The 13,716-nt window shown below is 46.6% G+C and overlaps 3 protein-coding genes across 6 annotated transcripts; 1 reads left to right on the top strand and 2 right to left on the bottom strand.

Annotated features, from left to right (window-relative positions):
• Nucleotides 1–110: 110 nt before the first annotated feature.
• On the bottom strand, nucleotides 111–1,563 carry HYPK (huntingtin interacting protein K). 2 transcript variants are annotated; one of them, XM_090270512.1, is made up of 4 exons: nucleotides 1,197–1,530; nucleotides 811–866; nucleotides 430–481; nucleotides 111–280 (listed from the first exon to the last, which is right to left on the bottom strand). In XM_090270512.1, the coding sequence occupies exons 1-4, from the start codon at nucleotides 1,356–1,358 to the stop codon at nucleotides 185–187; spliced, it is 366 nt and encodes a 121-aa protein (XP_090126638.1). In that variant the 5' UTR covers nucleotides 1,359–1,530; the 3' UTR covers nucleotides 111–184. The 2 variants fall into 2 exon arrangements, with proteins under 2 accessions (XP_090126638.1, XP_090126639.1); XM_090270513.1 differs by lacking the exons at nucleotides 111–280; nucleotides 811–866 and having other exon boundaries at nucleotides 422–481; nucleotides 1,197–1,563.
• SERINC4 (serine incorporator 4) lies at nucleotides 1,412–6,545 on the top strand. The gene is given in 13 exon segments (XM_090268342.1): nucleotides 1,412–1,508; nucleotides 2,510–2,733; nucleotides 2,860–3,038; nucleotides 3,516–3,595; nucleotides 3,906–3,999; nucleotides 4,247–4,458; nucleotides 4,611–4,706; nucleotides 4,796–4,921; nucleotides 5,301–5,374; nucleotides 5,789–5,837; nucleotides 5,998–6,151; nucleotides 6,328–6,439; nucleotides 6,441–6,545. Coding segments are annotated over 13 exon segments (1,602 nt in total).
• A 939-nt stretch (nucleotides 6,546–7,484) lies between these two features.
• Nucleotides 7,485–9,242, bottom strand: SERF2 (small EDRK-rich factor 2). 3 transcript variants are annotated; one of them, XM_090270516.1, is made up of 3 exons: nucleotides 9,158–9,242; nucleotides 8,434–8,542; nucleotides 7,485–7,844 (listed from the first exon to the last, which is right to left on the bottom strand). In XM_090270516.1, exons 1-3 carry the CDS (start codon nucleotides 9,162–9,164, stop codon nucleotides 7,559–7,561), a joined length of 402 nt encoding a protein of 133 aa, XP_090126642.1. In that variant the 5' UTR covers nucleotides 9,165–9,242; the 3' UTR covers nucleotides 7,485–7,558. The 3 variants fall into 3 exon arrangements, with proteins under 3 accessions (XP_090126642.1, XP_090126640.1, XP_090126641.1); XM_090270515.1 differs by having other exon boundaries at nucleotides 7,689–7,821; nucleotides 9,158–9,218; XM_090270514.1 differs by lacking the exon at nucleotides 9,158–9,242 and having other exon boundaries at nucleotides 7,485–7,821; nucleotides 8,434–8,531.
• Nucleotides 9,243–13,716: the final 4,474 nt, after the last annotated feature.

Here is a 13,716-nt window from a genome sequence, read left to right as displayed (position 1 = left end):
CTGCAAGGTATGCTGGGGTGGGAGGGAGGGAAGACTTTAATTCAATTATACTCCAACATGTAAATTTCCCACAATAAAATACAATATACACTGCACTTGTTCCAAGATGATAAAACTGCAAAAAAATGACATCTTTATTGCAATAAGTTAATCCAGTGGGTAGGTCTGAGGGTTTGAGCACAAATCAGTTGGTTAGAGCAATAAGAGCCTCTACCACGTTCCCCATGTGTTCCCTCAAGCTCCTCTCTGCTGCTGCTCGTGAGATCTCCATCTCTGTCATCTGCAGGAAAAGGATCAATGACGTTACCTAAGCCTCCTCTCCAGCATTAATTTGCCACCAAAACATGCTGACTACTTGTTTCAGGAAACAACCCAAATTAGGCAAAGTAACCTCCCCTACCCATTCACTAGTTACACATCACTACTCACTATCAGCTCCAAATCTTCCTTCTTGATGGTGACTTTCGCCAGTTCCTTCTCCCTACAAATATTCAGGTTCATTAGTCCTCATTCTCTATCTCCACCATAAACTCCCATGGGCCTTACAAAGAACTGATAAATACTGGTGAGTTAAAATACAAAATGATTCCTACCCTCTCAACATTCCCACCCTTTCCCAGGGAGGCTATAAGCAAGCAGTATGTGTTGTTAGGCCTTTCCTTTTACCAACAATAAAGTTGTAGACTTTAGACCTACAGGAACTGGTGACAAGAGCTGAAGAAGGGTACAAGGTATTCAATACAAAGGCTTAATCACGGCTTTTATTTTTGCTGAGGGAAAGGGTGGTAGGGCTGACTACGTAAGACTTACCGCTCTTGTTTTGCTTTCTGCTCCCGGGAACGTCTGTCTCCAATCACGGACATGGCCTAAGGGAAAGACACCTAGTTACTGCTCTGCTACCCACAAATCCTAATATAAAAGCCATTAACAACCGAGGCAGGTGTGTATTCAGTAACGAGTTTATCAGGAACCAAGTCCTGTTTAATTCAATTCTGTGCTCCTGAAGCCCACTTTAAACCCAATCTCCTCCAAGCTCTTTTTCGCAAGCCGCGGACCCCAGGGATGGTTTGGTTTCCCTTATGCCTCCTCCCGCTATTGGGATGGAGACCCCATCATGGAACCGGGCCTTCCAGTTACAGCCTTGGAGCCCCCTCTGCTCTCTCAGCCCGATCAGACATGCTCCCGGTCAACCTCACCGTCTCCAGATTAGAACTTTGGATCTCCTTCTCCTCCGCATAGTCCGTGACTCTCTCCAGGTCTGCTGCACCACTGTCATGCTTTCGTGGCTTCTCGGGAGGCCGGTCCGGACCACTGGTCTCAGTCTCCAACTCTAGCTCCACGTCCCCCTCGGTCGCCATATCACCCAGCCTTGCCAACGCAGAGGCTCCGCTCCGCCCCGCGACTTCCGGTAATGCGCCACTACATCCGCCGAAGAGGAGGAGGCGGGGCTGTCCTTGGGCCACACCTTCATGAGTGCTGTGGTTCTAGAAGCTTCAGTGAGGAAGGAGGTTCGCCTGTCAAGACGTCCTTTCGGGCTGTACAGTGTTATTTTCTGCAAGGCCTATTCCCAGACATAACCAGTCATCACTGGAGACTTTCCCAACACACGTCCTTCCCACCTCTATACCTAGATCCCTCCCACCATCACCCCCTCCCCCAAACACACACTCCCATGGAATTTGTTCAACCAGTATAGGTGATGTCTAATCCTAAACCAATTAGGAATGCTAATCCACAGGAGGCCACATGCAAACTGCTTTCTAATCTAGGGAGAACAGCCTGCTAGTGCTAAGGGCCCTCGGGAGAAAGTCGTTTCACAGGGACATTTGCATTTACCACATCCTGGAGGTAGGCTTTTCCTTAAGTTCCTCCCAACTCTGCCCTAGATTGTGTGACCAGCCCCAGCGCAGCGGCAGCCCAATGGGCTGAGGACAAAAGAGATCTGCTATACTCTCATCTATCTTCCATCTGGTGGTTCTGGGCCTAATCCCTGGGACAAGGATGGAGGGGTGCAAAGGCCGTTGCAGGCCCCAGCACCTCCCCTTCACCTGACACAGCAATGCATTGGAATCAGCAGTGTCACAGTGAAACCCCCCTTCTATCAGGTGAGAGGGTACTTGGGCAGCGGCTTTAAAGCTCCCTAGACAACAGCTATCTGAAAAAGTGGAAGAGAATGGTGACTAAAGCTGGGGAGGAGAACCCATGGGAGTCAACAAAGATAAGCCTCCCTTCCCCTTCTGAGGCCCTTCTGCTTCTCTGCCTCTAAGACTACTGATCATTAAACTTCTGGTACCAGATGTTTAGGTCTAGGGAAAGGTTAGAGGCCAAGTGTAACTTAGGCTTTTAGGAAGGTGTGCTTGAGCCAGCAGGTAAGCTCTTATGATGAAAGCTCTACTTGATGTCAGTGGAAGGCAATCCTAAATAGCTTGGGAGAAAGGTGAAGGGGAATTTTTGGAATTCAGCCTCATGGTTTAAACTCACACATGCATTAATGTAACCCTTTCCTCAGCAAATCTCTACCTTGCTGCCCTGCATGTGCTCTACCACCAGGTGTCCTGCTGTAAGCCTGTTCCCTGTATCTGTATCTACTGCTGCCATTCTAGGTGGCCTCATCTCACAGAGTCCACTTATAGCTGCCTGATAGACATCCTCCTTCATATTGGGGTCTCAGCAGTCTGTTGCCTCCTGCTGTCAAGAACTGTAGTGGAAAGGGTCTGGGGCAAGGCACAAGGGGTAAGAGTGAGGGGATCGGGTTGCACTGACAAGACATTCAGATTGGGGCCAGGGACAAATGAGTAGATAATACCCATGAGAAGCAGGTACACCTCTCTATGCATGATGACTCACCCTCCCTTCCAGATCCGGATGCCCTCAGGGTTGTGTGCCCATTTGTTTGGCCACTCTCACTGCCCAGTGCTCAGTGGCTCTGGGGCTGTGTACCGAGTTTGTGCAGGAACCGCCACCTTCCATCTGCTGCAGGCTGTGCTGCTGGTGCACCTCCACTCCCCTACCAGCCTGCGGGCCCAACTGCATAATAGGTTTGTGTGTACTTTGGGTGGGGAGATGACGGGGAGGGAAGTAGACACAGGCTTAAAGGAAATTCCAGAATGAAATAATAGCACTGTAGAGACAGAAAACAGGTTTGAATCTCTGCTTCTGATATATGTGCTGTGTGACCATTAGCCACACATTTAACCTCTTTGAACTTCTAGTTTCTAAAATAGAGGTTAACAGTGAAGTTATAGGCAAACCCCGTGTCAACGGTGCAAACCCTATGTCAATGGTAAAATGCCATCCCAGTGTTATTCAGGTATCTGAGAGTTATAATTTGGAATAACCTGTGACAGGTCTGTTTCCAGCCCCTCTCCCACAGAACTGATTCCTCCTTTCCTATACTCAAGTTGTTTCTTCTCTCCCTTTCCTCTAGTTTTGCTCTCTCCTTTGCCTTCCTCCATAGGCACTTTTCACTCTCCTTTGTCTTTTCTTGAGTCTGGTTTTCTTTCCCTGCTAACCAGCTTCTGGATCCTCAAGCTACTGTTCCTGCTAGGTCTCTGTGCTGTTGCCTTCTACATCCCTGACGAGCATCTCTTCCCAGGTACCTTTCATCCCACATCCTGATCAGTAGGCTGAAAGATTTTTTAAGAAAAAGAAAGGGCAGCCCTGGACAAGTAGCTCACTTGGGGCATCATCCCATACCCCAAAGGGCTGAGGGTTCAATCCCCGATTAAAGCACATACAGGAGGCAACTGACCTGTTTCTCTCTCTCTCCCTCCCTCTAAAAATCAGTAAAAAATAACCTTGGGTGAGAATTTTAAAGTATTAATAAAAAAGAAAAAGAGAGGGTGGAAAGAGAACCAGGAGTAATAATATGATCAGCTATTTTCCTACAGGGGCTTCACCTGCAGCTTGGCATTACATTGGCATCTGTGGAGGCTTTACATTCATCCTACTGCAGCTGGTGCTAATCACAGCCTTTGCCCATTCCTGGAATAAGAACTGGTAAGGAGCACATCACCCTCAAGGCTCTTCCTGGTGGGAATCTTTTCTGACATTAGTAGGCCCGGTGGACTTGGGTCAATGGTCTCCTAATTTCCCACTGAGCAACATCAAAAAGCTCAGGAATCTGACAACTCTGTGGGCCAGGTGGGATGGACAGTCACACCAGTCTTCTAGAAGGGAATAGTTGGTAAAGGGTAAAGAGAAAAAAGTTGGAAGCCCAGAGCCACTGCCCACCTCCCACCCTTAGGCAAACAGGTGCATCACAAGACTGCTGCTGGTTCCTAGCCATGCTTCTGGCCACCCTCGGTTTCTACAGCATGGCAGGTGTGGCAGCGGTGTTCCTGTTCCACCGTTACACGCACCCAGCTGGCTGCCTGCTCAACAAGATACTGCTTAGTCTGCACCTTTGTTTCTGTGGCCTCCTCTCCTTCCTCTCCATTGCTCCTTGCATCTGCCTCAGTGGGTACATGCCTTGCAACATCCCAGGTCTCGGGGACGTTTAGTATAGCAAATTTCATTAGGTTCCCTAATTTCAGTCAATTCTCTGCTTCCCCCAAAGAGTGGAGGAAACTTCCACCCTGTAGACTAAAGCCATGATTCATTCTTCCCAGAGCAACCCCACTCTGGCCTTCTATAAACCTCTATCATCAGCTTTTATATCATGTACCTGACGTTCTCTGCACTATCCAGCAGACCTCCAGAGAGTGGTAAGAACAAGACCTGGACTCCCCATGCCAAAACTTTTTTTTCTCCTCCCAAATACCTAGCTTCTTCTTACCACTTTACCCCTTCTCAGTAATACTCTAAGGACAGAATCACACTCTCTACCTGCCTGGATTGAGTAAGATGGAACCCCAAACACTAGAAACTTCCCTGGCAGTGCTGAGTGCTGACGGCATGTATGCTTGTGTGCTTTTTGCTTATTGCGTAGAAGTGTTAAGGGGAGAGGTGTTAGAGAAGGGAGAATGTCCAGGATAGGGAGGGGTAGTCGGATTGTCAGGGACTGTGTTTATTTATACTTTAAAGCAAGACAAGAGGCTCCCCATTAACAGAAACAATTTCTAAGAACAGCACTTGTCAGATTATCTGTATGAGAAGGGGTCAGAGGGAATGACTTGAGAATTAAAATATATAAATATCTTAATGGCCCTCATATGAAGATTTCTAAATTGGGGGGAATAGTGGTTCTGGAACACAATACTCTCCTGAGTTACCTGTATGGACCAGCTGGCAGTAGGTGCCCTAAGGCAGTCCCTCCTGCTATTTGACTGAACCTGCTTGAGAACTGTATTTTTCCCTCAGCAATGAGGCTTCCTACCTGGCTGAGGTATTTGGGCCTTTGTGGATCCTCAAGGATTACAGCTATGAGTTCCAGGTGAGAATGGCGAGCTCAATATCCCCCACACCCCTCCCTCCTCACATACAGACACACACACATCCTACCAACCTCTACCCAGAAAGTTCAGATTCTAGCTGCTATTACCTTTTATTGAGTACCCACAACGTGCTAGGCACTGTGCTACTTTACATACATAATCTCATTTAATGTAATCCTCACAACAACCCTGTGAGGTAGGTATTTGCTCCATTTTACAAATGGAGAAATTGAGGCACAGATTAAACATCTTACCAAAATTCCCATAGCCAGTTATATGCTGGAGCTAGCATTTGAACCCAGGTGTGCCTCTACTTCTTACACCAAATTAACTTCAAAGAAAGGCAGTTTCCTATATTAATACCTTCACATTCTTTTCAGTCATTCCAAAACATGCTGCCTTTTGTTTTACAGAAGCCCTCGCTCTGTTTCTGTTGCCCTGAAACAGTGGAGCCAGAGGAAGGTGAGTGTCAAGTAAGGTTCCATAAGAAAGTGTAGATTTCTACAGCGCCAAAGAGCCCTTAAGTGCCTTCACAAAAGTGGGGTGGGGGTGTGGGGAAGGGGAGGAAGAGGGAAGAGGCATTTCGGCAGCACTGGAAAGAGCAGCCCCTCCCTCCCTTCAGGGCAAAGAGAAGGTGCTGCCAGGCCAGCTGACCAAGAGACCTCTCCAGCTCCTCCAGGGCACACCCAGCACCTTTCCTACAGCTATTATGCCTTTCACTTCATCTTCTTCCTTACATCACTCTATGTCATGGTTACCCTTACCAACTGGTTCAGGTAGTATGGAGGTAGGCCTGGAATATGCTGCTGAAAACCTAACTATTTTAGGGAAAGCATTATCCAAGGCCAGTCCCAAGGGTTTCCAGGAGACAGACACGGTCTGCCATAATCTGGTGGGAAGGTAGGACAGGTCTAAACGCATATTTTCCTAACCACAGACTTTGGTTCCACAGCTATGAGGGAGCAGAACTGGAAAAGACCTTCACCAAGGGGAGCTGGGCTACCTTCTGGGTCAAGGTTGCCTCATGCTGGGCCTGTGTTCTCCTCTATCTGGGGCTGCTACTGGCTGGCACCACTCTGTCGGTCCCCCATCCAGGACCCCAATCGTCCTTCTGTCTTTAGGCGACACTGCCATCGTATCATAGCAAATATCCAGTCTAGGTACTTTTAACAAAACTGGGGTTCCCTTGAGGCTGTGCCTCTAGTCTTCATTCAGGGGAGCTGTACAGCCCCGCAAATACCTCAAGGACACAACAGGCAGTTACCTTGTTTAGGCTGAAGTCAGTAGTATAATCTGAATTGGAAAAAGTGGCCACATATACCGAACGCCCTGGGCAAGTACCTGACTCACTAGAGCTACCATTACGTCTTCACCCTAATTGAAGAGCCTAACTCCCAAGTCAGCAGCTCAGGAACCACTGCTGACCCCAGCCCTTTCCTGGCTCTCACGGTGGGAGATGCAGGCAGGGGGAAGACCAACAGGGACTAAAGACTTACTTGGCTCTGCTCTTGGAGATAAAAAGAAACATAAGCATTTCAGCCCTGAGCACATGGCTATAAGAAGCCCAGAACCCCAGAACAAACCAGAACACAGGAAGAAAAGAACAACACTACCCTAGGTTTTAATCCTGATCTTGCGGTCAAAGTAGGTAGAAAGACAAAAACCAACCTCATTCTATGAGGAATGAGAGAATATGAAAACACTTGAAAGCAGCTGACTATGGGAAGTCAGTGAACAGCAGGATTTTCGGGCCAACTTTTAAGCAGGCAAACAAACTCAGGAAGAATAAAGAAAAGTGGCATAAACTTGGGTCTTGAAGCCTTCCTTCTTAGGCCCTCAACTCCATCCCAGGGATGGTGTTTAAGGTCTGGGTTGGAAACAAAAATTACAGAAAGGAAGTCCCTCTGGTTCTTAGAGGATTCTTCTACCACATACCCAGAGTACTTGTCTGCTTGTTGTAGTATAACAAAGAATTTTTCTCTGATGTTTCATTTAGGCTACATATCCACAACCTTTAACAATATAAAGTTCTCTCCCCTTTTCATGGGAAAGGGCAGCCATTCCTCCATCCCCATCCCCCCAAATCCCCAGTCAAACCAGGCGCTCAAGGAATTACAAAGCTACTTTTAATACTTTGGGGTGAGCCCCACAGGAATAAAAAACACTGGGAAGGGGTAACCTTCTCACCCCCAGGAGCAGCCCCGGGGGAGAGAGGCTACCTGAGGGGAAGGAAGCACAAAAGGGACCCGCTGCAGACTCAGGGCAATGGGAATGCCATCGGTGCTGGGACCTGTGAGCGCTACAGGAGGAAACGCGAGCATGGTGGGACTGGCTCCAGGCACACAGGCGAAGGGCAAGAGGGTTGGACACGAAGCCACAAAGCTACTTGGGTTCCTCCTTCTTCTCGTTTGCCTTTTTCTGCTTCTGCTGCATGATCTCCGAGTCCCTGGGGGTAGAGATGATGGGGCACTGGGAGGTACCAGAGGGCAAAAGGGACAAGATGCAAGGGGGTAAAGGGCACAAAGGATAAGATGGAAGTGGATAGGACAAAATTCAGCGTGTGGCTGCTGTATTCCCACCCTAGGAGAATAAAAGGAAGAGAGCTGAGGCTCAAAAAAAAGGCAACCAGTCTCTATCTGACTGTTGTTCAAGGGATCAGAAGTCTGGCCACACAAGGCTATTCTGTGCTGAGTACCACACCCAGCAACAGCAGTGAAAAGGTTGGGAGGAGAAACGAACAGCAGGAGGGACAAAAGTACAGGGCTGTCATAACCACTAATGCATTTGAAACATGAAGCTCCCTGCCCTTGCCCTTAAGGTCAGACACAGGGGCACTCAGAAATCAGACCTAGGGCAGGCACCGGACCCAGTCCCTTCCTGTAAAGCAGTGAGCTAACAATTTGGAGCGTGCGGAGGAAATAAAACCCTAGAGGAAGCAATGCTCTCTGCCCCTCACAAGTAGTTCAGATATAAGCCCTGAGGTAGCTCTCTTTTCTGGTACAACTCTTAGTCTAACCCAAGTCCCACCCCTCCCTTCCCCTCCCCTCCCAGGGTCTACCTCTGCTTGCGGGCAGCAGCAGAAAGCCCGTCATCTCGGCGCTTTCCCTTAACCGAGTCGCTCTGCTTTTTCATATTCTTCTGGCGGGCGAGCTCGCGCTGGTTACCGCCTAAAGAAACAAGGTAAAAGGTGAGACGCGGGAGCCTTTCTGGCCACACACCGACGACCCCCTAACCTCACCCGGACACCAGTAGCATCTGAGACTTCATTACCCGGGTCCCGACACCGACCCATTTCGGGGCTTAGACTAAACGGGGCGGGGAAGGTTGAGAGGGCCGAGCTGCCTGCCACGGGGCAGAGCAAATTGAGGAGTGGAGGAAAGACGGTCCCGAGGAGCTTGTTAGAGGCGTGTTTCGAGTTTCGGGGCGGCGTGGGGGCCCAGACAGGTGGTGGTGTGTGTGAACGGTTTGGGTCTCTATGGGGGATGGGCTAAAATTGGGAGTTGAGGGCACTGGGCCTTTCACCCAGATGTAGGGCTTCTCTCCACACCGTGGACGGTCGGGGTGGCCCTTTGCATGGTTCGGGTGGGGAGACGAGTGTTTCTCAAGAAGTGGAGGTGGGCAAAGGGCCGATTTCCGGGCTTCGAGTGTGAGGGTCTCTAAAGAGCGCTCCCATAAAAAGACCTCGTTAGGGAAGCCAAGAGGAGGCCAATGCCAGGATTAGGCAGTCCTATTTAGTGTGGACAGAGGAAAGAGGACAAGAGGAGAGAGGTCTCAGTGCTCACGGGTCATGGCGACGGCAGCGGCTCCGGCCTGCCTCCGTTGCGTCCCCTCGTTCACTCCGACGTTACAGGCTCCGCCCCTTTCTTGCAGCGTAACGAAGTCGGTCTTTCCTCCCCGCCCCTTCGCGCCCGGGAGCCCGCTCCCATTGGGCAGAAAGGAGCACGTGGGGCCACTGGCCACGCTGGATCCTGGGTCGATGATGGGCGAAGGTTCGCATGCCTAGCGCGCTTGGTGGGGCGGGGCTTCCCGAGCAAAGCTTTAGGTCGGGAGGGGAAAAAAAGTGGGCCGGGTCACGTGGCAGGCTGGGGGTGGAGGGGCGCGGCTGGCGATGTGGCGCTTCCCCGGGCTTGAGCACGTGATCTGGACGAGTGACCTCATGCGGGAACGGTTTGGGACACTGTCAAACTCTCCCAGAGGGACTACTGGAGGCGGGGCGGGAGAGGCTCAGAAATTATCCAGCCGGTTCTGTTTTATCAGGACTCTGGGACTAAATTTGGCCCTGTTACTTAGAATACCGCACCACCTTTTTAGACACTGGAGATGTCCCCATATGTAAAATCATGTACAAAGGCAACTTCAGACCACATTGCCCCCCCCTTCCAACCACATTGCCCCCCAACCAAACCACTCTAATCTAGAAATTCGCAGCCACATCTCGTATGCTCTAAAACTTTGGTCCTGTCCATGTCACAAGATAAAATGGCTTGGAATTATTGGAGGACCCGCAAAATCACAGACCTATGGTGTTGTATCGGGGACTCAAATTGGGAAATGCACATATGTCCGTTTCCCCATTGTACTGTCTCTCTCTACCAGTCACACCTGGTTTGTAATGGGCAGGTGAATAATTTTCCCCCTAAACTTATTCTCATTCTTAGCTCCATTAACCTACCTACAAAATTCCCCACCAGCCCTGAGAAATTCATTGGCTAAAGGAGAAATGCTTAGGAAACGTCACAGAAGAGAATTGGTTGTGAATTTTAATTTGTGATTCTTTGCAACTAGTTCCCATAGCAGAACCCACTTGAGGCTGAGACTTTAAACTTGCTTCCCCCTCAACAAAGAACTGATGGGAAGGCAATAAACCTCAGTAAGTGGGCCATCCTCAAAATTTTTGCCATACGCAAAAATCACTTCAACTACTGTCTATTCAATTTTTTTGTAGCATTCTTAAAGCATGTAACTCAACCCTCATTCTTTTAGTACAATTAAAATCGGTATTACTTGCTCATAAACAAAGTAACTATAAAAATAAATACAATAAAAATGAAATACTATTAAATTCTACCAAAAAATATCATTGTTAAAGATGCTGACCTTGAGGCCTGCCTTCTCCTTCTTAAAAAGGGAAACTAACAACTGTTAAAGAAGAAATAAGCCATAAGTCTTCCAAACTGAAGCTTTCTCTTGACATAATCAGAAGATTGAAAAAAATTTAATTTCTATACTTTCAATGTTATTCAGTGCTATGTCTTTATACCAGTGATTTTTAATCTTTTTCATCTCATGGCACATATAAACTAATTACTAAAATTCTGTGTCACACCAAAAAATATATTTTCTGCCAATCTGACAAAAAAATAGATATAATTTTGATTCATTTTCACCAGACAGCTATTGTTATGTTGGCTGTTATCATTTTTTTACTTCATAGTCTAAAGGGAAAGAGGTCAGTGCCCCAGATTAGTCAGGCATTGCATGTTTTAAAAAACTCCTGTGGTGCACTAGTTGGATTGGTACTCTATGCTAACTACAATTATTTCTCATACTGTCAGTAGCACATAGCCCACCATTTGGAACATACTAAATGTAACTGAAGTGGCACACGTAACAATGCAACAAATCCCGACTCTGCTGCTTACTGGATTTAATTTTGGACACTTATTGTCTCCATGTTTCAATTCTCTTATATGAAAAATGAGAATAATATTTTCCCCTCAGTGTTGTAGAAAAGATTAGTAACTTAATATAAAGGGCCTGGCCCATAATAGGCATTTGGTTAATGTCTCCTCCATTTCTCTTCTTCAAGTCCTAAAATTTCTTCTTCCTTCTCCAAATTGTTCTAACCCATCTGTGGTAGCCAGTCTCTGAGAGGGCCCTAATGATTCCTCCCTCCTGGTTTTCATATCCATGTGTAATCCTCTCCCACATTGAATCAGCATTGGTCTGTATGACTAATAGATTATTGCAGAAGTGATGATATGTCACTTCTGATGCTAAATCATGAAAGACATTGTAACTTCTGTTTTTAGTTCTCTCTTGGATCACTAGCTGTGGGGGGAGCTAGCTGCCATGTCATGAGAGGTGGTTAACAATTGAGGCCACTGGTGGGGAGAGAAAATACCTCTGTTTAAACTAAACACAGAGTTGAGAGTTAGGAATAAATGAGACAGAATGAGGACCCAAGTCTGAAGCAAAGAAGGAAGTGAGTCAGGATTTAGGGACTCCAGATATAAAGTGAGAAGATGGGGAAACTGGATTTAAAGGGTGAAGACATCACCTGTAGACCCACAGCAACAATCTGACCACAATTTATAAGAATTTGGGTTATCTGGCCTCCCAGCGCCAGGTTCCCAAAAGATTCAAGCCACATGTGTCCCCTTACATGTAGAGAAGCCACAGAACCAGCGCCATGGTGAAAACCAAGCCAGCCAGATATAAGTGAAATAGCGTAGGATGAAGAACAAAGTTTTCTTTGTCACCTGTTACCTTCTTATCAACTCCCACAGCTCAGGTGGATAAGAGAGGGAACAACGCTGTAACCAGTCTCCTCTTATCTGCTCACCCCACCCTTCCCCATGCCCAAGAGTAGATTTCCAGTCCTATCAGAACCTAAACTGCTTACTCCACCTCCAGTCTACTTCTTACAGGAGTTGTTAAAAAAAATTCACTCATTCTCTCAACAAATATTCACTGTGTTGTACACCACTATGTATCAACTATTGTATTAGGCATTAGGCATGTAGTGATGAACAAAACATATATATCTATATTTATGGAGCATATAGTATAGCGAGGAAATAGCTCTCTTTCATATATAATACATATATATGTACTTCTGTGTGTATATATATATATTTATATATGTATAGGCAAATTGTGATCATTGCTTTGAAGGAAAAAAGATTCTTCGCAAGGATGATATTCAAAATATTTAACGGTGCACAGAGCATAAGCACCTACCAATCAAAACAGATCTCAGTGTAATCTGAATGAAGACTATCTGTAAACAATTTTTCTACCTGTCTGGTAAGAAATGATAGTACAGCTGGTTTTATGAAGGGAGTATACTCATAGACCCTATAGATTATAACTTTGATTATGGAGGTGAAGCAAGTGACATTTGAGCTGAAGCTCAAAGGAGTTAGCTAGGCCAAGGAAAGGACAGGGAGAACATTTCAAGAGAGGGAAGGCCCTAAATCTCTGGTCCCTCAAGCCATCTCCTCAAGAGCCTACCTAGTGGATAGGTAATGGGTAAATCACTAATGCCTAGTGAGCAGGGGGAAGTGAAACTAGATCAGAAAGTAGGTAGGGCAATGACATGATCTGAGTTGATACTGCTAACACCACTACTAGCTAACGTTAAGTGTGTACTCATTAAGTATACTTTTCTTGTTTGAGCCTCACAATGGCTTTTTGAGATATCATTAACCCCTTTCTATGGATTTAAAAGCCTTGGAACAGGCAGGTTAGATAACTTTCCCAAGGAAACTCAGATAATAAAGAGTGGGGCTGAGAGTCTAACCCAGCCTGTGCTTTTCATCAGCAGGATATAAATTGTGAAGAGACCATTCTGAGGGAGGAAAATGAATTACACCAGATAAATGGAAATGAGGAGAGCAGTCAGGAAGCTATCACACACATCCAGGACGCTGGGCCTCATTTGGTAGCAGATAACTGAAATGCAATTCAGATCAATGTGGGCAAAAAGGGGAGTTTTTTGGTTTATAAATAACCAAATTGTTGGATGGGATGGGCTGTGACTGACACTAGGGAAAATTAAAACCAGTTAAAACAGGTTGCCTTCATGTCTCCTATCTTGCTTTTTTTCTCAGACCGAGATTCCTTGACATGATACGAAACAGTCAAAAATGGTACCTTCATTCACATCTCACAGCTTGTCTAAGAGAGAGAGTCTGATTCTCTTCCTTAAGTTTCTCTGTTGAAAATCCCAGGGCTCTGATGGGTGAGGTGCCTACCCTGTGGTCGGCAGGTGGGTGTGGGATAGGATATAATGAGAGCAGCACACCAGTAAAATCACATGATTAGTATGGGAAGGAACAGATTTATCAGAGAAAGGGAGTTTGTTCTACCCCAAAAAAGAGAATGCCAGACAAGTAAAACAAAAGATGTCCACTACATCAGGAAAGAAAAGAGAGCCACTTGAACTGAGGTGGTGGCAGTAGAAATGGCAAAAGTGTACAGCTTCAAAATATATTTTGGGTATTTAGTGAGAAAGGAAGATGCTACTGTTTCCTGGGTTCACTGATTTCTCATCAAATACTTTCTTGTTAAATCTTCTTTTTTATTTTATTTTATTTATTTACTTTTAGAGAGAGGG

Source organism: Furipterus horrens, unplaced genomic scaffold (genome assembly GCF_987537825.1).
Source record: "Furipterus horrens unplaced genomic scaffold, mFurHor1.1.pri manual_scaffold_3, whole genome shotgun sequence".
In the NCBI taxonomy this organism is placed as follows: Eukaryota; Metazoa; Chordata; class Mammalia; order Chiroptera; family Furipteridae; genus Furipterus; species Furipterus horrens.
This window is presented reverse-complemented; position numbering and strand designations above follow the sequence as displayed.

Excerpts from the sequence above, each read along its gene's own strand:
- HYPK (XM_090270512.1), bottom strand. The coding sequence starts at position 1,358 with ATGGCGACCGAGGGGGACGTGGAGCTAGAGTTGGAGACTGAGACCAGT. Across the intron at positions 482-810 it reads CAGAAAGCAAAACAAGAGCG|GGAGAAGGAACTGGCGAAAG; the intron begins GTAAGTCTTACG and ends GAATATTTGTAG. Across the intron at positions 281-429 it reads AGGAAGATTTGGAGCTGATA|ATGACAGAGATGGAGATCTC; the intron begins GTGAGTAGTGAT and ends CTTTTCCTGCAG.
- SERF2 (XM_090270516.1), bottom strand. Across the intron at positions 7,845-8,433 it reads GCTGCTGCCCGCAAGCAGAG|TGCCCCATCATCTCTACCCC; the intron begins GTAGACCCTGGG and ends GGTACCTCCCAG.